At 39.1% G+C, this 27237-nt stretch overlaps 1 protein-coding gene across 4 annotated transcripts in view; it reads right to left on the bottom strand.

Moving 5' to 3' along the window:
- LOC136887089 (band 7 protein AAEL010189) overlaps positions 1-27237 on the bottom strand; it is a 545233-nt gene that overhangs the window by 270883 nt on the left and 247113 nt on the right. Inside the window, exon 1 of one of the 4 annotated variants that reach the window (XM_068231059.1) lies at positions 3764-3887. The exons of the other annotated variants lie outside the window; for them this stretch is intronic. Coding sequence (XP_068087160.1) covers positions 3764-3863 — 100 coding nt within the window. The 5' untranslated portion in view covers positions 3864-3887. Of the gene's footprint in view, positions 1-3763; positions 3888-27237 lie in introns of those variants that run through there. 4 annotated transcript variants of the gene reach the window in all.

The raw sequence follows: 27237 nt of genomic DNA, 5'->3' as shown, positions 1-27237 counted from the left end.
GCATGACCAGCAAGTGGCAAATTAGTTAATACGGGAAGGACAGTTGATTACGAAAGTGATGGAAGCAGCTAGAGGGAAGAATATTCTCGACGCGGTGCTGGTAAAACCAGATGATCTCTATAGAGGAACCGAAGTAATAGATGGTATTAGTGATTATATATAATTTCGTGTGGCTATTTCTAGCCGAGTGCAGCCCTTGTAAGGCAGACCCTCCGATGAGTGTGGGCGGCATCTGCCATGTGTAGGTAACTGCGTGTTATTGTATTAGTGATTACGAAGATGTTTTTATGGTAGTCTTAAAAGTAGGACTTATTAGGCAGTACCATATGGCTGATAAAGCAGGATTAAGGGAGAATTTAAAAGCAATTGTTGAGGAATGTGAAAACTGGTTTGTATCTTTAAAGGTGATAAGGTTAGGGCTGATGACCTTAGATGTTAGGCCCCTTTAAACAAGCATAATCATCATCAAAGGGGGTAGGGAAGAAGGAGGTGCAGACTGGAAAGAAATAGAGTTAGAAATGACTATGGAACTAAGGAGAAATAGAAGGAACTTACTAAGACATTGAATCTAGCAAAGAAGTCAGCTAAAGATAACATGATGGCAAGCATAACTGGCAGGCATATAAATTTTAGTGAAAAATGGAATGGTATGTATAGGTACTTTAAGGCATCCAAGAAGGACATTCCAGGAATCATTAATGAACAAGGGGAGTGTGTATGTAAGGATCTTAAAAAATCGGAAGTATTCAGTCAGCAGTTTGTAAAGATTGTTGGTTACAAGGATAATGTTCAGATAGAGGAGGTGACTAATGCTAAAGAAGTGTTAAAATTTACCTATGATGACAATGGACTGAATAGCGATTGACCTATCTAAGGCATTTGACAGGGTGGATCATGGGAGACTACTAGCAAAAGTGTGTGCATTTGGATTATACAAAAGAGTGACTGAATGGGTTGCTATATTTCTAGAAAATCAGAGTAGGCGAAGCTTTATCTGAACCTGTAATAATTAAGAGGGGAATTCCTCAAGGCAGTATTATTGGATCTTTATATTTTCTTATTAATATAAGTGATTGAGTAAATTAGTGGAATCAGAGACAAGGTTTTTTGCGGATGATGTTATTCTGTATAGAGTAATGAATAAGTTAGAAGATTGTGAGCAACTGCAAAATGACTTCGGTAACGTTGTGAGATGGACAGTAGTCAATGGTACGATGATGAAGGGGGTTAAAAGTCAGGTTGTGAGTTTCAAAAACAGGAAATTTCATCTCACTCTTACTGCGTTGGTGGGCTGAAAGTTCCTTGTGGGGATCACTGTAAGTACCTAGGTGTTAATATAAGGAAATATATTCATTGGGGTAATCACATAAATGGGACTGTAAATAAAGGGTACAGATTTCTGCACATGGTTATGAGGGCATTTAGGGGTTGTAGTAAGGATGTAAAGGAGAGGGTGCCGGGCTGAGTGGCTCAGACGGTTAAGGCGTTGGCCTTCTAACCCCAACTTGGCAGGTTCGATCCTGGCTCAGTCCGGTGGTATTTGAAGGTGCTCAAATACGACAGCTCCGTGTCGGTAGATTTACTGGCACGTAAAAGAACTCCTGCGGGACAAAATTCCGGCACCTTGGCGTCTCCGAAGACCATAAAAGTAGTTAGTGGGACGTAAAGCAAATAACATTATTATTATTATTATTATTATTATTATTATTATTATTATTATTATTATTATTATTATTATTATTATTAAAGGAGAAGGCATATAAGTCTCTGGTAAGATCCCAACTAGCGAATAGTTCCAGTGTAAGGGACCCTCACCAGGATTACTTGATTCAAGAACTGGAAAAATCCAAAGAGAAGCAGCTCGATTTGTTCTGGATGGTTTCCGACAAAAGAGTAGCGTTGTAAAAATGTTGCAAAGTTTTGACTGGGAAGACTTGGGAGAAAGAAGACGAGCTGCTCAACTAAGTGGTATGTTCCGAGTTGTCAATGGAGAGATGGCATGGAATGACATTAATAGGCTAACAATTTTGAGTGGTGTCTTTAAAAGTAGGAGAGATCACAATATGAAGATAAAGTTGGAATTCAAAAGGACAAATTGTGGTGAATATTCGTTTATAGGAAGGGGAGTTAGGGAATGGAATTACTTACCGAGGGAGGTGTTCAATAAACTTCCAATTTCTTTGGAATCATTTAAGAAAAGGCTAGGAAAATAACAGATAGGGTATCTGCCACCTGGGCGACTGCCCTAAATGTAGATCAGTAGTGAATGAATTGAATTTTGTATTTCTTGTGAAGTGGTAAGAAACTTATTTTTCATCTAACACAATATTTCCCACTTAAATAATGGTTCTTAAAGTTTAGTTAATCCTGTGTTATTTAACTTGATAGCCATTAAGAGTGAAGCCTTAAAATTCTCTTATTCTCTTCCCAGCCAAAACTTTGCAGCATTTTTGTAACCCTATTCTTTTGTCGGAAACCATCCAGAAGAAACTCCAACCGTGTCTGACAATTACATCCTATGTATTTTTAGTTGTCCATTATTAAGTGCCAACGGCCGCCGCCGTATTGAAACACCGGATCCCGTGAGATCACCGAAGTTAAGCAACATTGGGCGTGGTCAAAATTTGGATGGGTTGCCACGCGCTGTTGGTGGGGGGTAAGAGAATGGAGGAGCGGAAAGGAACTGGTCACCCTACCGCTCGTGAACTCCACTCAGGCACACCTCTGCGGAGGGTCGAACCTGCCTTCGGGCAGAATACAACCTTACCTTTTGTTAAGTTTCCTGTGTTCAGACAGCTAATATGAAATTCAATATAATAAGTTTTCAGTGACAACTGACCAGTTAATTCCTTTTATATGCTTGTACTCCACCAGATGTCAGCGTTGTCGCCGAGAGATGGGCTTCGATGACTTGCTGAAGGCCGTGAAAATATAGCATATAATAGGCTACGTTAAAATATCTGGATAAATGGATGAATACTAGAAAAATTTCATATATATATATATATATATATATATATATATATATATTTGAAAAAGAGCAACTGTGACTAACTGGGGAAACTAAGGTATCCTTAAGCGTTGACCATGGTGCAAGGTATGTTTCTGTATAGAAGATGTCTGTGTCTAAATCGCGATGCCAGGTATACTTAAACTATTGTTCATCGTATCCCAATTCCAAATTGATCTTCTCTGCACACTTTCCTACCTGAATTGCCAATATATATACAAGTCATAATAAACATGCGACATACAACTGACACAGTTAACAAGATAATGGGAACGATGACCACAATGTCCTTTGCATGTTAAATGAAGAAGCAGAAAGTAAATTTGAAAACAGGTTAAGGGCCTAAAAATTGTAATTTCGTGCACATTTATGACTTAACGTAAAGTTTAATTAAATCAATAATATGTTTTGTAATAAAAATGGCATTTGTGGCGATGGCTGTTTAAGGGTCTTTATTACGAGACAAAAACAGATTATTTTCTTAAACCATTAGAAGATATGGGATCACGTCGTGGTATGGTGGTCTCAAATGGGCATATGTGAGGAAAGTTAGCATGAGGTAATCCGACAATGGAAGAACAAGATTATCTGATAACAGAAAGTACTTTTCCAAATCAAGAAGGATTGACCCTTTTTTACCTGAAACCATATCCAAGTATGTAGCAGTAAGAAGGAGAGGGAAGAAGAAGAAAAACAACAAAAAAAGTGTAGCTCATGGTGCACAAACTAATAAGATTGAGAGCGACGACTTACCGTGGCTGTACATGGAGTTGGAGTCAGTGGGTGGGGAATGAATCGGCTGTAAGGTGTACATTCCGTCCATCTTGACCACCTCATTACCAATACGAGGCATACAGCAAGAAAACGACAGATACCACCATCCACACTTAACCTGACAGTAGCGGGAGTAGTTCGTGTCTCAGGACGGGGGGACATCGGACCTCCTGCGCATGACGCGTTCGATACCCGCGTGGGATCACTATCACACTTCCAAAACAAATCCTCGATGTGCCCTCTCCCTCCACCCGTCAGCTGTGTCCATAATGTTCACACGGGCTACATGACGCAGGATCAAACCTTTCGCTCAATATTGAAGTTGAAGTGTTTTTACTGCCCAGTACGCCAGTGTATTGTTTAGAGCAAACCATTGCTTATTTACAGGCGGCTGCCTAGCACGTGGATCACCGTCAAGGATTTGTGGGCTCGATTCTCTACCAGAGAGTCATGATTTTGGAAGTAAAATTCATGACATGACATTACGTATCAACCCGATTTAACAAATAGTTTTAGTGTAGATTGACTATTTTTACATCCTGATGTACAGTAGCCTTTTTTGTTGTTGTTGTGTCATTCACGTGGTCATACTCCCTCGACTTGTAGATAGCAAACTGTCTTTGCTAAGGTATTAGGTGTTGCTCTCCGATACGCCGATAACAGTGAAGTCATCGAATATCTCCGGCAATTTTCCGTAAAACTGTCCGTTTTGTTCTTCTTTATTACCAAGCTTAGTAAACATGAAATACATAAATAAATAAATAAATAAATAAATAAATAAATAAATAAATAAATAAATAAATAAATAAATAAATAAATAAATAAATAAATAAATAAATAAATAAATAAATAAATAAATAAATCATCTGCATTTAGGGCTATCACCCACGTAATTCCCCGTCAATAGTTTACCCAGGCTTTTTTTATATATTTTTAAAAACTTGGGCATTTATCGAACACTAGTAGTTACCCACAGCTTCGATCTCGTGGATTTCGTAATTAAATGTAATCGTTCCTCAGTACTGTACTAAGATATCTGAAAATCCCTAATGTATAAAAACTCACCGAAAGACTGAGTTTCATTTACCCCAAAAAGTCTTTGTTTCTTTATTTTTGAAGGAGATTCCAAATACCTATTTCCACATCTGTAGTATCTTCTGTTTCTGAGATATAAGTATCCCCATAAAATTCCCCTTTATCAGTCCTTCCCCCACCTCCACCCCCACCTAAGAGGATTTAAAAAATACATGTTTCTTTATTTTTAAAGGAGATTACAAATACCAATTTTCACGTTTTTGGGATATAGGTATCATCGTAAGAAATAATTCAACTCTTTTTTCACTTCTATTCAACCGCGTTATGTCCAGCTCCATGGCTGAATGGTTAGGGTGCTGGACTTTGGTCTCAGGGGTTCCGGGTTCGATTCCCGGCAGGGTCGGGAATTTTAACCGTCATTGGTTAATTTCTCTGGCACGGGGGCTGTGTGTATGTGTCGTCTTCATCATCATTTCATCCTCATCATGACGCGCAGGTCACCTACGGGAGTCAAAAACAAAGAACTGCATCTAGCGAGCCTAACATCTCCTCGGACACTCCCGGCATTAAAGGCCATACGCCATTTCATTATCCCCGTTACATGCCTTTCCCGAAAAGAAAAAGAAAATACATGTTCCTACACCAAGTTTCACGTCTGTAACATGTTATGTTTTTGACATTACTGTAGATATACCAGCACTCATTTAAAAATTCGCCCGCTTTTTCAATTTTACAAAAACAAAAAATATGTTTCTTTATTTTTAAAGGGGATTACAAATCTGTAACATCTTCAGTTTTTGATATATAAATATCCTCATAAAAATTCAACTCGTTTTTCAGCCACTCCCGCACCCTTCCCCTGTTATGTTGATTCCCTCCCCCAAACAAGCGCGTGTTTCTTTATTTTTAAAAGGAGATTTCAAATACCAATTTTCACGTCTGTAACATCTTCAGGTTTTGAGATATAAGTATCCTCATATAAAGAATTCCACTCCTTTTTCAGCGACTTCCCCCATTAAGTAGATTTCCCCACCCCGCCAAAAATGTGTTTCTTTATTTATAAAGGAGCTCCCAAATACCAATTATCACGACTGTAACATCTTCAGTTTTTGAGATATTTGTATCCTCATAGAAATAATTCAACTCTTTTTTCACCCCCCACGAAGTTGATTTCCCCCAAAAATGCGTGTTTCTTGATTTTTAAAGGATATTCCAAATATCAGTTTTCATGTCTGTATCCTTATATTTTTAAATATAAGTATCCAGGTAAAAAGAATTCATTTCTTTCACTTCCTCTCACCCTCCCTCTTTAAATGAATTTTCCAAAAACAAAAAAAGATAAACAAGTATGCGTTCCTTTATTTATGAAGGAGCTTCCAATACCAATTGTCACGACTATAACATCTTTAGTTTTTGAGATGCTGTATATGTATCTTCATAAAAAGAATTAAACTCCTTTTTAATCCCCCCAGTTGATTTTCTCCCAAAAATGCGTGTTTCTTTATTTTCAAAGGAGATTCCAAATACCAATTTTTACGTCTGTAACATCTTTAGTTATTTTTTATTGAAGTATCCTCATGCAAATAATTCAACTAATTCTTCAATTCTTTCACACTCCCACCCTTCGTGGATTTTTGGCGGGGTGGGGAAATCTACTTAATGGGGGAAGTCGCTGAAAAAGGAGTGGAATTCTTTATATGAGGATACTTATATCTCAAAACCTGAAGATGTTACAGACGTGAAAATTGGTATTTGAAATCTACACGTGTTTTTAAAGTAGATTCCAAATACCAATTTCCATGTTTGCAACATCTTCAGTTTTTGAGATATAAGTACCCTCTTCAAAGGTATTCAACCCCTTTTCATCTGTTTTCATGCCCGATAAGGGGATTTTCCAAAAGCAGAAATACGGTTTGTTCATTTTTGAAGGAGATTCCCAATACCAATTTTTACATCTGTAAAGTTTTAAGGTTTGAGGTATAGATATACTCATTTAAACAATTCACCCCTATTTTCAACCCCTTAGCGACAGAATATCCAGAATATCCCTTAGTGAGCACCTACATTCTAATATAAATGTATCCACAACATTTCATATCTTTATGTCCAGTAGTTTTGGTTCGGCGATGATGAGTCAGTCAGTCAGTCAGTAAGGACATGTTATTTTAGATACCGGTATATAGATTTACCTTCATAAATTATTTCAGTCCCTTACTCCTCGTCTTGTAAATGAATATTTTCCCCTATTTGTGCTCCTGAATTCCAGCTTTATCTTCATATTATGATCTTCCCTACTTTTAAAAGCTCCACTCAAAATAATTTGTCTACTAATGTCACTCCTCATCATCTCTGCACTGATAGTTCGGAATATACCACTTAGTCGAGCAACCCATCTCCTTACTCCGAAGTCTTCCCAGCCCAAAGTAACGCTACTCTGTCGTCGGAAATCAACCAGAACAAATCGTGCCGCTTTCTTTTGGATCTTTTCCGTTTCTCGTATGGAGAAGTCCTGGTGTGAGTCTCATACACTGGAACCATACTCTAATTGTGGTCTTACAACAGAGATCCTTATTACTATCCCTAAATACCCTGATAACCAAGTGAATAAATCTGTAACCTTTCTTTACGGCTTCGTTAATGTGATTTTATGTTAATACGTATGTACTTACGGTTTACTATCACGCCATCAAAACTGAGAGCACGTTTCCTCTTTGTGAAACTTACAACCTGACTTTTCAGCAATTTTCCCATTGTACCATTGTCTGCTGCCCATCTCACAATATTGTCTAGGTCGTTCACAGTTCTGCAACTCATTTGCTACTCTACACAGTATAACGTAATTCGCAGTGATTTCACTTCTTTACTCATACTACTTATTTACATCAGTTGGAAGTCCGAGATTGGCGGAGACTGGGACAGAGCGGAATATGCGGAAGTCATCAACCCCTTTAAGCTCTCTAGAGCCTTGGATTGAGTAAGTGAGTGAGAGCTATTTTCATGATGTTAAACTCTGCCAAATTTCTAATTTTCTTTGACGTATCTCCAGAGATTATTAACACTTGACCCAAAAACTCGCATCAGCGAATATGCACCTGATCATTAAATCTTACAGTACTTATATACAGAAATTGAATTCTGTTGTCGTTTCACTATCGCGGCTCTGGTAATCAACCTCTAATGTGCTCGTGCTACTATCGAGTGTGTGCGTTTCACTGTAATCATTACGGAGCACGGTTAGATAAAGTTTGCTAGGACCTGAAATTAAGGTAGTCTGAGTATTTTCTAGGAATAAATATGGATATTCTCAGTATAAATGATATTCAGGAGAGATTGTGCCACCAATGGGATTTGATAGTGGGATCCCTGACTCCTAATCCAATAGTGGAGCGTGAGGTAATGCGATGTCAGCTGTCATCGTTAATGTATAGAAATGACAAAAAATGACAAGTATGGAGTCATCAGTGAAAGAGAAATTTACTCTAGTGTGTGACTGTAGGCAGCGAAAATAAGAGCAACGAGAGCCAGATACCACTACTGGTAAAGTTTAAAGCTTGACGTCTTTCAGTGATCATGGTTAATTTAACATAGGTATACCACGTTTTATTTTCCTTTCTAATAACATGCAAAAGTATAATTATGAAATAATTTTCAAAAATTACATAAAATCTATAAAAAAGAACTTCTTTATATGCTAGTACCATGTTTCATGACCGCGGGATGACAGTAAGAATTCCGGTGGTGAATGGAACTCACGTCATTTCAGGTGAATCTCGGATAGGCATCGCCGACATAACATAACATAACATAACATAACATAACATAACATAACATAACATAACATAACATAACATAACATAACATAACATAACATAACATAACATAACATAACATAACATAACATAACATAACATAACATAACATAACATAACATAACATAACATAACATAACATAACATAACATAACATAACATAACATAACATAACATAACATAACATAACATAACATAACATAACATAACATAACATAACATAACATAACATAACATAACATAACATAACATAACATAACATAACATAACATAACATAACATAACATAACATAACATAACATAACATAACATAACATAACATAACATAACATAACATAACATAACATAACATAACATAACATAACATAACATAACATAACATAACATAACATAACATGAGTGATGTAGTTTTAGACAGTTGAAACACTGTGTTACGAGTGTGGGTCAGGGGGGGATGCGATTTCGAGTTCCTGTAGCGGTGTTGTGTGTTGGTGTTCTGCTGGACTTGTGAGTAGGTTTTCTACTCCTGCTCTTAGTCTGAGTGTATCCGTGCTCGGTGTTGGGACTGATAGGATCCCATTCCCGGGGTCGGAGATAGGTTAAGGGGTGAGGGGGGTTGTGGTTAGTGTCAGTGCATGTGGGTGGGTTAGAGGCTGTTTCTGGGGTTAGTTCAGCCTCGGTCCTGTCTGTCTGTGTGATCTTGGTGGATTGCGGCGGAGGGGGGAGAGGGGGGAATGTTTGGGTGCATGAGTCGGTAGTAGGGATGGCAACGATATATCGGTTTTTACGAAATACCGATATTTTCCTTCCGATTTATCGGTATATCGATACCGAAATTTTGATTCAATTTACCGAATAATATATCGGCTTTTCCGTAAATGTATCGTTTTTCTTTGAATTATTATTTTCATAAATACATCCGCACTAGAGAACGCCGATAATTCTTCAAGAGATGGTGCTAGTGAAAGTGGAATTGCAACCTGGAAATATCCAATTTAATCAATAAATTGCTCTGAGCCTCTGATAGGCTGGATTATAATTCGAATACAAACAGTGGAATATGTAACACCGTTGCCTACGTGATTAGTAGTAAGACCTCCGCATGGCAGTTTACGCAGCGTGAAATACGTTCTAGTTCCAGACTCGCCGCTAGACTTCGTGTTAGCCCTCCATTGTTTAACAACACAGACGTATAAGGAAACTGTGAAGCAAAAAGGTAAGTCAGTGAGTTTTTATGTGAGATAAGCCTTAAAATTAATTATAAGAGGCGTTGATTTGTGTATTCAGCTTGGAGTGAGTATATGGTTTATATTAAAACGTAACATTAAGAAAACAGAAGCCTCCGTGACTCAGGTGGCAGCGCGCCGGCCTCTCACCGCTGGGTTTCGTGGTTCAAATCCCGGTCACTCCATGTGAGATTTGTGCTGGACAAAGCGGAGGCAGGACAGGTTATTCTCCAGGTATTCCAGGTTTTCCCTGTCATCTTTCATTCCAGCAACACCCTCCACTATCATTTCATTTCATCTGTCAGCCTTTAATCATTGCCCCGAGAAGTGCGACAGGCTTCAGCAGCCGACAGAGTTCCCATCCTCGCCGCTAGATGAAGCCTTATTCGTTCCATTCCTGACCCGGTCAAATGACTAAACAAGGTGAGGATTTACATTAAGAAAATATTTTGTGCATATTGATAAATATGCAAGAGCCGAGAGAGTTTTTTTGTAAGCATTATATTCACAGGATGTTTAATGCGCGTGATAAATAATGGTTTATTACTGTGTACCATTCTGCCACAGTAAACTTCAGAAAGGTAGTGGCATTTCTTTCCACGAGCAAATGTAGAACTACGAGAAAAATGGGTCAAAATTATATCATGTCGGGGTGACGAGAAGAATAGCATGTGGCAACCTTCCCCGAAGTCTGTAGTAGGGCCTATGTAGTAAACATTTTGAAAGCACATGCTTTAGCATTTCTACTAAAACTAGCCGCAATCAATGGCAACACTTTCTTCAGGGTATCTATCATATTTGCATGGCAAGACTAGGCTATGTACTACTATTAAAATGTTCTCATTTCTCACCTGAAGGAGGAGGCGGGCCTCTTAGACGGTGACGCCGTCTCTCAGTCCGAGAGATTTGTCACGTTGAAGGAGATGCTCGGTGAAGGTGAGGGGGTTAGTGGCCGTGGCCTATACTAGGAATTGTTCTGGCATTCGCCTTAGTGCAGGAGAATGGAAAACCACGGAAAACCATTCTCAGGGCAGTCGACAGTGGGGACCAGCCGTGAGGTCCAGCCCTGTCCCGTCTTCCGAATACAGAGGTGAAGAGCCACGGTAGAGCCGTGGCCATCCCTCCTCTGTTCGGTTGGCCGGTCGGAGTGCAGAACTGTGGGACCACGGGCCAGCCGTGGCCACTTGCGGACCGAGACCCACTCTGCATTCATCGACGTACGCTATGTGAATACTGCAGTGTTTTAAAATATGCCATGGAGTATTTTCATTCTTATTAGGACGTGAACTTTCCGGTTGCAATCATGCTACCTCATCTTGAATTACTGGGTGGTACATTTATTTTTCTTCATTAAACGTCATAGAAATATCACTTTCCTACTCAAAACGCAATGTTTTATGTTTGTAATGTGCTTTTATCTGCAAGTTATTTTCGTAATGCCAATTGGAATCGTGCTGAGGAATAGAGGGAAAACCTGACATCCAGCGGCGCTATTTGAACTGCTGCTACTCTGTCAATTTAGTACTTGAAGAGACCGTGCATGCAGAGGCCTTTACTTATCTCGTAGGTAACGATAACATCTAGGGACGTTCCGATATACCGTACTAAAATATCATATTTCCTTCGATATCGACATGCCGATATTATCCTACTATCAAAACAAAATATCGATATATCTCGATATCCATTTTTTTTCATAATACAAGGATTTGAAATTATATTGAAGTTCTTTAAAACGGGGACCACGACAGTTCCAAGAAAAACAAGATAATTAAGGGAATCAAATATAATGACCAAAATATTTTGTGTAAAATGGTATCAGCAGTAAAGTACAAAACATCAAAACCTAATTCAACCATGAATTCTAATACTTTAAATGTCTGAGTTATTGTTATTCACCAGAAAAAAAGACCAATGATATCTATATTCCCAGAATGCAATGATAAAGCCATAAATACTTGCACGGTAGATTCTGCATAATATTCTTAACTATTTTGGGCCATTCCTACTAATTTACGAGGTTTATACGGACTTCATCAAGCATTACTGACACTATTTTTTCACTCTCTTTCACAGGTGTACTTAGTTCTTTCAGAAAGCTAATTATTCAGGGTCTATGCCTCGACTGCTGGCGCCTATTGACATAAGTATATCTTGTGGCCGAGGGTCAATGAAAATTTGCGTTTCGGAAGTATAACCCTAGCACTGTGCAGGCTGGTGCTCATCTGAAATTAGCAGCCGTTGATGGATATATTCCATGGATAATTAAACCGCGAATTCCAGTAGCAAGAAAAACTCAACCAACCAGTCGCACGCACAGGCAGAATACCAATATTGATATATATGCATTGAGGTCTGATGATATTGTTGTTGGTCTTGGACTCTTAGGTTATCATTAACGATATATCGATATCGTTTGAATATACCGATATATTATGTGTTATAAACATCGATTACCGAAAATAAGTTTTCAATATATCCAATATCAATATATCGGTATTTTTTTTTTTTGCCATCTCTAAGCGTAGAGCCATGGCAGAGCTGTGGCCACTCCTCTGCTCGGTCGGTCGGAGTGCAGAGCTGTCGGACCAGGGACCAGCCATAGCATAACCCTAGCAACCGTGCAGGCTAGTGGTCATCTGAAATTAGCAGCCGTTGATGGATAATTTCCATGGATAATTAAACCGCGAATTCCAGTAGCAAGATAAACTCAACCAACCAGTCGCGTGCACAGGCAGAATAAATCAATATTGATATATATATGCATTGAGGTCTGATAGTGATGATATTGTAGTTACTCTTGTACTCTGGGGTTACGATATATCGATATCGCTTGAATATACCGATATATTATGTGCAATAAATATCGATTATCGAAAATAAGTTTTCAATATAACGAAATATCTGTACTTTTTTTAAACTGCCATCCCTAGTCGGTAGTTTCAGTAGTAGGAGGGGGAAGGTCATTATTATCGGATTTGAGGTTGATTTGGATTGGAGCTGGGATACCTGCCTTTTGGAGTATACTGAGGATGTGAGGAATTGATCGGGTTTTGATTGGAGTGATGAGGAGACATGTGTCTATCCATATATGTCGCGATTGAAAAATGACAATTGTGAAGAACTGGACTCTGTTAACATTTTAAACTCAATGTTGTACAATTTTAGTTCTGCAATGGTAATTTTAAGTGCTATAAGGTTTTGTAATTTGTTATTTAACAAAACGAAACCAACGGAAATGCAGATATATAGATGTTACACATGGTAAGATATCGATATTATATAAGTACAGTGGTGGTGACATCTAGGTAGTAATTAGAATAAGTGTATTCCTTGAAATGATAATTGACCCCTGTGTTTTCTGTCGTATGTATAATACAGTGCTCCTATTTGTTTATTTATTTATATTTATACAGATATCTATATAGTGTTATATAAATCCCTTAAGAATATTGACTGGGCGAAAATCACAAGGAGCCCAACACAACATTTCATGAAGAAGAAAAAGAAGATGTAGTAAGTTAGAATGTTCCGTTGCACGTCTCTGTCGTAATGAAAAACTATAAAGTAGATTCGTACTGATAAGTATTGAGACATATTAAAGAGGTTTCCGAGTTGATATCACGAAAAGACTCGAAAAGCAGAAGTATTGGAATTGTACATTAGAATATACGGTACTATTATATGAGATTGTTAATCTTATTCAAGACTGTTACAGGCATATTCTGCTCGAGAAGAACACATGTTTGTTTGGAAAACACGAAAGAATAACGAGATGGAGGGCTAATATATAAAAGTGAGCCCTAACCGCAGTAATAAGGCGGATACGAGGAGGAACACTGGACCATGTGCAACCTTAGCCCTGGTCAACAAGTCAGTTAATCTTTATATGTTTAAGTTAAACAATGTTCTTTCATGTGGTTTTTCTTTCCTTTTATAGTAGTAGTATCTAATTTCCCCGTAGTGTTAGATGTCCTGAAGTATTTCGATTTGATATGGAGTATACACATATTAGGTAATGGTGAATATTATAGTAATTCAACATTTTGCGATCCGTGTATAGTATATATCCGAGTATGGAATGTCGAAATTTATACGTTAACAGGCGTGTGCGGGATCATTTGTTGAGATGTACCGACCTCGATGGTCTCAATATCGGGTAATATTATTATTATTCCTGAATGAACAGTGCATTGTGAATACGTGTGACGTGTAATGATTTGTAGATCATTTATATCGAAGTTATTTAAGAAAATAATGATGTGTTTTATGATGTGTGTTGTCATATGTGAACGTTATGAAGTGGTTACTGAATTAATGGTTAAGTGTTGTTCGTGGCATGGCTTATAATAGAATATTTACGTTAGGTATTGCATATTATGGTCTCAAATATTGATATTACGCAGGTAAGTCGTGTATTTGGTGTTGATTTATGGATGATAATGGTTACGTGAATTTATATTCATGGGTTTAAGGCGAAGTGATATGTGAGTGACAAGTGAATATTAACCGGCTGTGATGTTAGTACAAGTGATGGTAAATGGTAGGTTGGTATTGAATTATATTATGATATGCATTGAAGAAGTGTGCACCGGGCGAGTTGGCCGTGCGCGTAGAGGCGCGCGGCTGTGAGCTTGGATCCGGGAGATAGTAGGTTCGAATCTCACTATCGGCAGCCCTGAAAATGGTTTTCTGTGGTTTCCCATTTTCACACCAAGAAAATGCTGGGGCTGTACCTTAATTAAGGCCACGACCGCTTCCTTCCAACTCCTAGGCCTTTCCTATCCCATCGTCGCCATAAGACCTATCTGTGTCGGCACGACGTAAATCCCCTAGCAAAAAAAAAAAAAAAAAAAGAAGTGTGCTGTGTTCAAATGTACCTGATTCATATTAATTATGAGATGTGCCGTGCGTATGAAATCATTCGAATTCGTATGGGATTTGGCGAGATTTCACACTGTAATCCACCATAAAACGCAGACTTTCCGTTTGTACTGTGCATGCCTAGGACGACATGTGTGTTCATTATATATTTTATGTACGTATATATGAACATAGACTTAGTAATGGTTGTGATTACTATTCATAAATTACTTTTGATTATATTATAAAGATATAATCCGGCAAGGTTACAATTTTCATATTGATGATCCGTATCACTTTCTTTTACATACGATGACTGATTTTATGACGGGATACGTGCGGTATCTTTATTATTTACTACACACATAGCTACGAGGATAGAAATCATGATATCTAATATAAGTTAGTAGTAGCAGTTCATGGACTGAACAGTAATTTAATTTGTAGATTTGATATCATATGATCTGTTGGTTGTTATTGCTTCATGTCACCTTATTCTTCATATCATCCATTATTTTACTTTTAGAATAGATCCTCGGAGGTATGTGTGGAGGCTATTATGCGTTTAGTATTATGTATGTGCGAGCACCTTCAGGACAGTTTATTTTAGGATAGATTAATTCATATTTCATTTCATTTTGAATTTTTAATCGTGAAAGAGCATTATTGGTAGGCCCAGGCACAGGAAGCGAATATAATCCATCAAATAATTTGTCACATATAAAACTATAATTTCAACATATGCAACGGAATGATATTGAAGCTGAGTAAAAATCATTAGGACCTAGGTTATCGTGTTTAGGTCCATTTCTATTTGATGGGGTCATATATAATTTCCGTAACAACTGAAGGAATAATAATATTAATAATTATTTGAACTAGTGTTCGTATAAATAACTTGAATAATTGGAATTTCATGGATGCTACAACATTATCACTGCATTACATTGTGTTAAGTTCAAATTGATGACTGATTGCAATTTCAACGTTTTAATTATCGTACTTGGAATTTGCATCGAACCTTGGTTTATTTAGGGATTTTTCTTTGAATAAACTTATTCCTATCCAGAATATCTCAGTCATTATTAATATAACATGGATATTATCAATCATCTTTGATAATCCATTTTAACATTGCGTTCGTTCTGATTTATAAAACAATGGCAACATCATTAATATAAAAAACCTTAAAGCAAATATCAGATAGTCTGCGATTGTGTCGAATATTAATGGTACATCGATGAACTTGAAATCGGATAATGCACACATTCGATTTAATTAGTTTGATACACCATATTTTCAATTTGACATTACGATCGTCCAATAGAATTCCTAACGCCTCCTGTTATTATCGTCACATTTCATCGCCAATCAATTTGGGGAGTATAAATTAACATATTTAACCATCATTCGGGCACCATAGCTAGCTGAGGCGTTCAATTTTCCGGAAGCCATCCCTTAGTAAGAAGAACCTGTCCAAGACCCTGAGTGTAGAGCGCTCGTGCCACCGACAGAAGGGTGCAATACAGACTCAGCACCGTATTTTACAGTTGAAAGTGTTTTTGCCAAATCATTGTCCGCACCAATTTTTCTCCATATTTTGCGTATGCCATCTGGCTATACTCACTGAGATGGGGACGCCAAGACATTTAGTGTACCTGATCCAACAAATGTACTCTTCGAACACTGCGACAGTAAGAGTTAATGGCGACCTCTCAGACGTCTTTTCTACTTGTGCTGGTGTGCGACAAGGTTGCATTCTTTCCCCCCTCTTATTTAATGTACACAGTGAGTATATTATGAGGGAGATTCTCGAGGACTGGAGTGACGGCATCACAGTTGGTGGCAGGAAAATTAACAACCTCAGATATGCAGATGACACCGTGATTACTGCAACAGATGATCATGAATTAGAAACCATCATGCGGAGGCTAGACAAGCGAAGCAGAGAATATGGTCTTGAAATCAACAATAAAAAGACCAAAGTGATGATTGTAGACCGTTTTAATAACAACAGACCTGCCATAACAAGAATTGCGGATTATGAGGTTGTCAGTCACTTCGAGTATCTAGGATCTATTGTTACAAATACTGGAGACTGTGAACCTGAGATCCGCAAGCACATTGCAATTGCGAGAAATTCAACAGCAAAACTTACTCGCATCTGGGAAGACACCTCCATCACTTCCAAGACAAAGCTCACCCTCATGCGAACTCTGATCTTCCCTATCGCAACCTATGCAGCAGAAACTTGGACAATGAAGACGGCGGATCGACGCAGGATTGATGCTCTAGAAATGTGGTGCTATAGGAGATTACCGCGAATACCATGGACAGCACACCGTACTAATAAATCGATCCTGCAACAGCTCGGCATCAGAACAAGAGTGTCGACCCTTATCAACCAAAAACAACTCGGATATTTTGGTCATATTGCCGGAAGACAGGAGGCAATGGAAATACTTATCATAGAGGGAAAAGTCGAAGGCCGAAGACCTAGAGGACGTGCGCCGTTACGATGGATGGACCAGATCAAGAACTTAACCAGGATGAGCTTACAGCAAGCAAGTCACCATGCTCAAAGCAGAGACTCCCGGAGGAAGATCACCAAAAGGATTGTCGCGTGATGCCACTACACCCTTACGAAGGGTTGGACTAAGAGAGAGAGATCTGACCCGAAAAGGTTTATTTTTGTCTTATAATACCAGTTAACGTCATTCCAGAATTTGTTCTGCTTATTTATATGCTCCTTAGCGAAAAAAAAATTCTTTGCTTTCAGTTAAACACTTTCTCCCGGGTTTCTTTGGAGTGTTTTTAATAGTGCCTTTCTATTTAAATTTATGAACCACATATTGCACCGTAAAATGTATTATATTGACCAGCTGTCCAAATTTTCGCAATGAAAATCCTTGAAGTGACAGCTGATGTATAGTGTTCTTAAGTTCCATACTTAACTCTGCACTCCTACCCATGTCCACCACAGATACACTAGGAAGGAGACTAACACACTTGACTAGTCGTATGCCGTCACTGAGACTTTTCCGTGCTGCGCGTCATCCTGTCCACGTGTACGAATACAACTGGTACACCCGTTTGTCGATGCCGGCACATTCATATAAAATCTTCCTGCCTGTATGTAGATAAGTATAGTTTTGACGAACGGTATCATTGGCAAATCATGTTTTTACCCGTAATGTGCGTTTTATTTCAGTTTTTCAATCGTTAATGTGAATATACGAGAGTTGATTAGAAATTGAAGCCTGTACGAAAAACAGAGCCACATACTTTATCTCGCTGCATCCATTGCCTTTTCAATGGTGGCGACATTCAGTCCTCGGCCACCTTAACTTTCAGACTCTTCCAATAAGCCTTCTGACACTCGCCACTGTTGATTTTGTACCTTCTGGAAATATAATAGACTGCCCTGTCCTCTCAAATTCATTAGTGCTTATTTTTAAGCCATTTATTGTCCATACATAGCGATATTTTGTGAAAGAAAGAAATGTTTTGCAATTCATCACGCCACAATTTTCTCTATTTGATTTGTGTTTGCCATATACAGTCACTCCCATAAATATTCGGCCACTGATAAAATCCGCGAAAAAGTGATGACACTAACGCACCCATGAGCCGAATATGAAACCAAATGTGTCCAAGTTATGAAACTACATTTGGTTGCTTAGGCCGAAGAGGGATCACGGAACATTGATGTACAGTATGCTGTAAAAGAAAGGACATAGTGGACATGGGTGAAATAACACGCCTCAAATATATTCGGTCACCCGGAAAGGCCGGAATTGCCGTTGTGTTTATTGACAGAGACGGGGCAGATAGCGTTGCAAAACCTTCAGTTCAGGAGTGCGGTGCCGCGAGACACGTCGTGCAGAAATCATTTGCTGCAGTGTTGCGGAATGGTATCAAATGGGGTGCAAAAGACAACACAATACCACTTTTGAAGAACGCCAGCTCGTGATATTCCATCGTGCTCGAGGTAAATCGCATAGAAAGATATCGCAGATGCTTAACATAACCAGAACAACAATTGGAGATATAATAAGACGATGAAAAAAATAAGACAGAATTGATTCAATTCCCCAGACAGGCAGAGCAAGAAGGCTGACACAACGAGAGGAGCGGTTGTGCTTCAGAATGGAAAATGAAATCCGAAAATTAGTGCTCCAAAACTGGCAGCAGCTGTTTTAGAGGAGTGTGGAAAGAAAGTGGGTACTGATACCGTGAGAAGAGCACTGCGAAGGAATGAATTCTTTCGGAGAAGAGCTAGGAGGAAACCATACATTAGTGCAGTAAATAAAAACAAGCGGCTAGAGTTCGCAAAAACCTTCGTACGCAAACCCAGTGCTTGGTGGGAGGATGTGTTATTTGTTGATGAGTCAAAGTTCAAAGTCTTTGGGTCCGATGGAAAGCAATTTGTGTGGCGGAAACGTCACGAGGAACTGAGAACAAGCAATTTACAAACAACGGTAAAACATTGTGGAGAAAGAGCAATCGTGTAGGGATGTGTAGCATCGAACGGGGTTGGTGCACTGAGTTTCATTGAAGATACTTTGACAAAAAAAGGGGGTATTTGGCTATCCTCAAAAACAATTTGCGACAATTTGCGGAAGAACTTGGTATACAGTATACTTTCAAGTTCTACCAAGACATCGACCTCAAGCACAAGTCGTAACTTGTCAGGGAGTGGCTGTTGTACAACTGCCCGAAGGTCTTGAAACTCCACCACAATCACCCGACCTGACCCCCATCGAGAAGGTTTGGAGTCGAATGAAGGTAGCTCTGCAATTGCGGCGGCCAATTTCCTTCAGATAATTGAAGAGGAGACTGCTACAATAATGGGCGGCATTAAGCCCTGATTATATCAAGAAAGTTATCGCCAGTACACCGAATCGACTGGAATAGGTCCTAAAACATCAAGGTGGACATACAAAGTACTGAATGTGTAACATTGTTGTGAATTATGCGAGTTTATGTTGCTTTTTGTATAGTGGCCGAATATTTTTGAGGTGGCACTGGAATTGTTGCTTTTATTTAATGTACGACAGAGGGCGTACTGATGACTGTCAGAAGATTTTGAATTACATCACAATGTTCGTAGAACGTGTTACTATGTTGCTATACATGTTTCGTTGTATTAAACTTTATCGCTATGGTGTAAGAATAACTACCCAATAAAAGTGTGTGAAAAATCAGACTGACCGAATATTTATGGGAGTAACTGTACTTGTAGAACATCCCGATGCAAATAAAGCATCACCTTACACGATGTGCTAGCACGCCAGAGTCCAGAGATACACTGTCTACTGCGCTAAACGATGACTTGGTAGAGGGAGATGAAAGCCAGAAATGGAATTCCATATTTGATATAGTACAAAACGATGCAGTGTAAACGAATTTGATAGAACCAAAGAAAGAAGTCTGAACTTTGTTCGTGCCATTGCCATTTAACCCCTGCTCCGCACAACAGGTGTTGTTCATTGATGAAGAGGTTCGCGTGACCTGCTGTTCTCGTGTGGTATTCGTCTTTTCCCCTGTCTCAAGATAAGAGGTCACTGTCTAATTGTACACGATAGCAAACTTTAACACTGCCAGTTGAATGCTTCCAATGGATAGTATTCATTTTGTAAGGAGAAACAGTGTTACAGTATTTCGTATAATTAATACACTGGGCCTGGCTTAATCGGCAATTCAAACACTGTAAATAATTACCGAAACTGACATTTCATGATCTTATAAATACATTTATTCAGAGTATAAACACTTCCGCCATAGGGAGGTTGCCCATGGGGACAAAGTGTACTAAGTTCATTTATGACTATATGAAGGATTTCTAAGCATGTATAATGAACATTTCAAGGCTTTATGAACACATTTTTCCTCAACGACTCTGGTAGTTTGAATATTGAGAGGAATTCTTCGAAGAACCCAGAAATTGTTTCCCTTACACCGATCATGAGGCCTATAATCTCGATGTTATCCAGTCCGTATTCACGTCGGTAGAAGGGGATACTTGGTTCCTAAATGCTTTTCTTTTCCTCGTGTACTTCACTGGGTTGGTTAGCGTATGATTCAAACGGAACTGTAGGATCAATAATGTATCCGTTGTTATTTTTGAAGGCTATCACATCAAACCTACGGGTACTGCCGTTCTCCGACAGCTTCGTATCGCATGGTGTCTACTAAGTTGCACGGTTTCGGCGTAGGGACAGTATTCCAGGACATGTTTCTGTCTCGCTGTGGCAATGCGGACAAAGGTTATTGTCCTGGGACCTGTCTGGCACGACTTGAACGGCTGCGACATTAGCGGTCTTAACCTTTTGCCCACTACTTGTGGTTCTGCCTGGTTTTACGCCGGATGCCCTTCCTGACGTAAACGCTATTGGGAGGGATGTATTCAACATTGCGTGTTTCTGTGGTAGTGGTAATATGGTATATTGTATGCAGATGAAGAGAAGTGTATTAGTCAAGCACAAGAACCCAGTCCTCATGCCAGAGGTATTTAGTCAAGGAGCTGGATCTGACATTTGTCGATGCTCAAACTGATTCAGCGTATGAGATGTTTTATGATGGGAAGCACAGTGGAATCTACAGCCTGGGAAAGCGCGACAGGATCCTTTATTTTCAGCCTTATCAAAGTATCACAACAGCAACCACATATACATGAAGGTATTTCTAAGAGTGCACAATTGCTTCACTGAAGTAGGTAAAGTAGCATTTTTCAGATAAATCGCACACCACTGCATTAGTAGTGTGCAGAGTGCACCCAGCGACTAGGTATGCAGTGTGGAGTTCAAATACTAGCGGATGCATGCACACAGTAATTATTACACTTTCCTGGTCGAAGGGGTATCCAAATATTTTTGACGTCAAAAAAATCATTGCAGTTTTGGGTTATAAGATTGTGTGCGTATGCAGGACATTGTTTGATAATGGAGAATTGCTTCTCCTTTACCAAATTAGTAATCCTTAATTGCAATATCGGCGAGTCTGTTAGACATTCTGTCACTGCTAAGCAAAGTCTTAGAAAGATAGACCAGTTCAACTGACGAGCCCAAACGGTACGCTGTGCGCGGAACACTGTTATGTTATGCGGCCGTGAAAACCATTCTAGGCATTCTTAAAGTCCCTTTCACTGTGTAACAACAAACAGGGCCAGCGACCTAGATGTTAGGCCCCTTTAAACAGCAGCAAGCAACAACAAACATTCTAGTCTATGCATGCACATAGTTAATATTATACTTACCGAGCAAGTTAGCTATTCGGTTAGGGTCGCGAAGCTGTGAACTTGCATTTGGGAGATGGTGGGTTCGAATCCCACTGTTGCAACCCTGGTTTCTCATTTTCACACTAGGCAAATTCTGGGACTGTACCATAATTAAGGCCACGGCCTCTACCTGATTGCAATATATCGCTTCTTATTTAAGGTAGATTGAAGATCAATACTTTTTAAGTGCAAATCAAATGTTATAGATAACTACAACCCTAAAAAACGTATTCAACAGCCACTTGATTTCATTCGTGTTATGTTTAGGGGCCTATGTTGTATTTAATATTCACACCTATTGTTTGCCATCTGAAAGTAAGCGTTTATTTGAACCTCTGCATATGATTAAGGAAGTAAGTTGCCAGACATAGAAACTTTGAAGTGAGCCTGATTAATTAGTGACGGAAATTAGATTAGGACTCGGTCCAGGGTCGAAGCTAGTCGAGTTACCGTCAGTATGGGTTAAAGGTGATGAACGATGAAGGACAGTACACGGTATCATTGTATTTTTCGGTTCATTTGTGAGAAGTGACGTTATGTTTGCAGGTTGTGTGTGCATGATTTATTTGTATGTTTTTATTTGATTTTTGAAGTGTAAATATTTGCTGGATGTGGTAATTGAAATCCACGTGGGGGATTTAGGTGATGATTTGAGTTCATATTTTGCTTGTGTGTTAATTTAGTCACTTGTGATTCGCTTAGTGTTAATTTAAATTTAGATATTAATTTTCCCCTAAATATTTACACAAATGGCTGTCAGGATCTCACTGCAGTGCGTATGGAAATGACGTTACTCGTGTTTCAGAAAGAAATAAAATGCAAGAAGAGTCGAATACAGAAATAATCAGCGATAAAGAGCAATTGGACGTCAGTTGACACATGTGTATTATTTGAATTCAGTGATTTGAATTTCCGTTTAGTCTTGTTTCTTTCATTATGTAATAAACTAGGATTTTAAATTTAACCAAGTGTTGTCCGTTATTTAGTAGATAGCTTGACCCGATATCATTGCCTGTCTGTTGAAGTGTGTGTTCCTCGAAATCTTGTGAGCGTTATAGTTAGACCTTCTCCTGGTAGTGTGCGGAACGGACACCCCTGGGATTGCGAGCCAGTCGGTGCAACGTCAGATTTTGGTGGCATATGGGGCAGTATGTACTTCAAAACCGTCATTTTAAAAACCTTTCCCCCACCCTGGCCATCGAGAGTCACATTTTCTCTCACGTCCTACATTTCTATTCTTACGGAACCTCGGCCATTCGGATCGGATCTTCTGTTCCGGAGCTATAATCGAGAATGAGAACGCATGATATCATTACGCTGATGTTCGAATGTGTGTAGCCTGATTTTACGGACATTGGAGAGTGAAAATTACTGAACTGTCCTCCCCCAAGCTAGAAATTCCGTGCAGGCCAGAGACCCAAGAAAATGACGAACCGCCAACAAAGAAAGAAATCAAAGAAGCCCATATGAACCTTAAAAACAACAAGGCAAGTAAAGAAAATTCTTTAACGGCAGAAATTCTGAAATGGGCAAAAACGGAAATATTAATTTTCTTCACCAAATCATCAGGGAAATCCTGGAAATGGAGAAAATCCCAAAGGAATGGAAAACAGCACTGATCAATCCGCAACATAAGACAAAGGACAAACAATACATCAAGAACCGTAGAGGCGATCGCGAATAAAAACCTCTCATAGTTGCTTCGAATTGAATAGAGGTGACTCTGGACAAACAACTGGGGAAATACCATTGAAGGTTTAGGAATGGCAGATCCCGTATCGAACAAATCTGCAACTTGAAGTCAGTATTCCGCCAAAGAATTCTGAGCGGCAAGGAAATGGTGGTTTTATCATGCTCTACAGAAACCCTTCGATTTGATGGACAGAGAGACATTGGACAAGTTCATTAGAGAATTTGGATTCGAAACCAAATTGGCAACTATAATCAAAAAGACACTAACGGTCACAACATTCAAAGTGAAATTCATAGGGCATCTGTCGCAACCGTTTGAAATCAAGACAGGCGTGATGGAAGGGGATGAACTCTCCCCATTCCTATTAAACTGCGTACTGGAAAAGGTTGTGATTTGGGACTCAGAACGTGAACTTCAAGGGATAACCGCAAACTGCCTTGGAAGGAAACCAGAGGGGAATAAAGTCAACTGTCTGTCTTTCACGGAAGACTTTGCTATAATACCAGAAAGACCAGAGGTCGCAACCATCGAAATTAACTTCTTGGAGTTAAATGCCAGCCAAGCAAGAATGAAGATCTGAAAATGAGGGACCAAATTCATGATGAACATTTTCGTTTTGCCGGTATTGTGGCACAGAGTCTGATTTCGGAATGGGTCACTTCAGCCACGTAAGAACTCACAATCGGTGATCTTGATGCTCTCGGAAGAGATCACTGTACTCATCGGCAAGTGAACGTCTATTTCTAGATAATGATGATGGTGATGATAACTTCCGAAAATTGTATGGTCTCTATGAGACTCCTCTTAGAAAATGACACTATTTCACTTAATATTTCTTGTTCTCTCTCCGTCGGTTAAATGTAATTCTAAAGAATGTTTACGAGTTACAGGGAATCTTTAATTTTTCCGTCTTTCTTGGCTCCCTCCCTTCACACGATGCTCACATTCGTCAATTGGTCTTGCTCTTTCTTCACTTTTGTGGAAGGCTAATAACTGTGTGTTCGCGCTCTCTCTCACACACATTATATGTTGCTGATAACTAAAGTTGTGACTTTTTCTGTTAATTAATGTACAGGTTTGCGAAAGGGAAAACTATTTGTTTTATTTCTCGAATTAGATCTTGATTTACCGCTTTAATATTTTTCTAAAATGTTTACATAATTTCATTTATTTATTTTATTCATTTATTTGGCTTCTTTCAAGTGGCAAAGGTAGGACGCTTGACACTCTCTTACACTTAATCACATTTCATCAGTTTTATTTGTGAATTACAGTATTTTGTGAAAGGTGCGTGTATCAATAGCGACAGTATTGGTAATCATTCAATATTAATTTCAGAAATCCAATGCCATGTTGCTAAAAGTGAGGGAATGAATTCTGATTTCGCGTTCCAATTCGCTTAGAAAATCGATTTGCGGAAGCGGAAGTATTTTGGTAAAACCGTTTGTATGAACTACGGTGCTCGGGAACTATAGTCGATACATTGGCGCCAGGCCGTTAGTCTGATTGCATACAGAGTTGGCTTTTACACTTCTAACCACTCGACATATTGTTAGTTTCTCCGATTTCTAAGCACCAGTTCTGAATGTTGATGCTATCCCTAGGACGTTACTTCATTTGGATAGATGCTTCATTCATGCTTCATACTAGGCCAGCTAGGATGTTCTTATATTTTTTAAATATTTTCTTGTTTGTTTTCAATTATGTTGAGCAACTATTTCTATGCAAGAATACAGAGGTGTATTATTGTTTTTCTGCTCCATTGCCAAACATAATATAACCCTGACTTGTTTAACCAACATTTTTTCGACAGTCATAAATGTTACTGTTTTGCCTGTTTTCGAAACAGAATGGAAACTAAATAGGAGAAACAATCAATAATGGATTACTATGAGGGAAATAACTAGGGATTGCCGATATGGGTCTAGAAATGCTCAATTGTGCAGTTAACCGACATTAAAGTAGAGTTGTAATGTATTCCTTAAATGAACGAGCATGGTTTTAATTATGGCGCAGGCAGTTGTGCTGTAAGAAAGGTTGTTTCACCAATATACGAAAGGGAAATAATAGCCGAATGAATTTATTGCTATCTTCTTACCAAGGCGTTCGTGTTTTGCTTGGTTTTGTTTTGAATGAAAAATGTAGGATAGTTGTCGGTAAGTTTTCCACGAGAGTTATCGTTATTTTATGTAACCATTCGTTCGTCGTAATCATTGAAAACCTACAACCTGTTTGCCAGTCAATGACAGTGTCAGGGATGTAATGAATGAACCATATATACAGTAGGCTATTATTACAATGGGTTCGCCACTCCCAACGTGATTATTAATGACTGATAAATGCTATAAAATGATAATGGAGAGTGTTGCTGGAATGAAAGATGGCAGGGAAAACCGGAGTACCCGGAGAAAAAACCTGTCCTGCCTCCACTTTGTCCAGCACAAACCTCTCATGGAGTGACCGGGATTTGAACCACGTTATCCAGCGGTGAGAGACCGACGCGCTGCCGTCTGAGCCACGGAGACTCCTCGTCGGCATCATTATCAAAGTGAAAATATGGAATTTCACTGAGGCGACCAAAGGAAAGTGGAACTGATCTGAGTAGAAACTTGAGGAGCCATGTCGTGATGTAGCATAAATATCTCAAAATACAACACTTTCTCTGGTATTTCAACACAGTATATCAAAGGCCATACTATTGTGATGAATTGTTAAATATCATAATCGACCAACTCCACAAGGCACCCAGATTGAATATTTAGATCTTGGACCAGGGTGACACTGAATGGCTACTGATAATTGTACAATTTATTTAATTCTATTCTGAAAACAGAAATTTGGTGAATCCTATGGTAGATACAGTATAACATGTTTCCAAACCAAGGATTACAATTATACATATATTACAGAATTTACAATATTTACATGGTATACTAAGTAAGTATCCGCCTCCGTGGTGTAGTGGTTAGCGTGATTAGCTGCCACCCCTGGAGGTCCGGGTTCGATTCCCGGCTCTGCCACGAAATTTGAAAAGTGGTACGAGGGCTGCAACGGGGTCCACTCAGCCTCGGGAGGTCACCTGAGTAGAGGTGGGTTCGATTCCCACCTCAGCCATCCTAGAAGTGGTTTTCCGTGGTTTCCCACTTCTCCTCCAGGCAAATGCCGGGATGGTACCTAACTTAAGGCCACGGCCGCTTCCTTCCCTCTTCCTTGCCTGTCCCATCCAATCTTCCCATCCCACCGCAAGGCCCCTGTTCAGCATAGCAGGTGAGGCCGCCTGGGCGAGGTACTGGTCATTCTCCCCAGTTGTATCCCCCGACCGAAGAGTCTGAAGCTCCAGGACACTGCCCTTGAGGTGGTAGAGGTGGGATCCCACGCTTAGTCCGTGGGAAAAACCGACCCTGGAGGGTAAACAGATGATGATGATGATGATGATGATGATACTAAGTAAGTAAATGAATAGATAAGTGTAATGTGTAATGTATGCACACATATTTTCTTCTCTCAGTCAGCCAGTCTACTAACCAATTCTAATCACTCAGTTAATT

The sequence above is a fragment of the Anabrus simplex genome, chromosome 1 (assembly GCF_040414725.1).
Source record: "Anabrus simplex isolate iqAnaSimp1 chromosome 1, ASM4041472v1, whole genome shotgun sequence".
NCBI lineage: Eukaryota > Metazoa > Arthropoda > Insecta > Orthoptera > Tettigoniidae > Anabrus > Anabrus simplex.
Note: the sequence above shows the minus strand (reverse complement) of the source record. Positions and strands in the feature narration are given on the sequence as shown.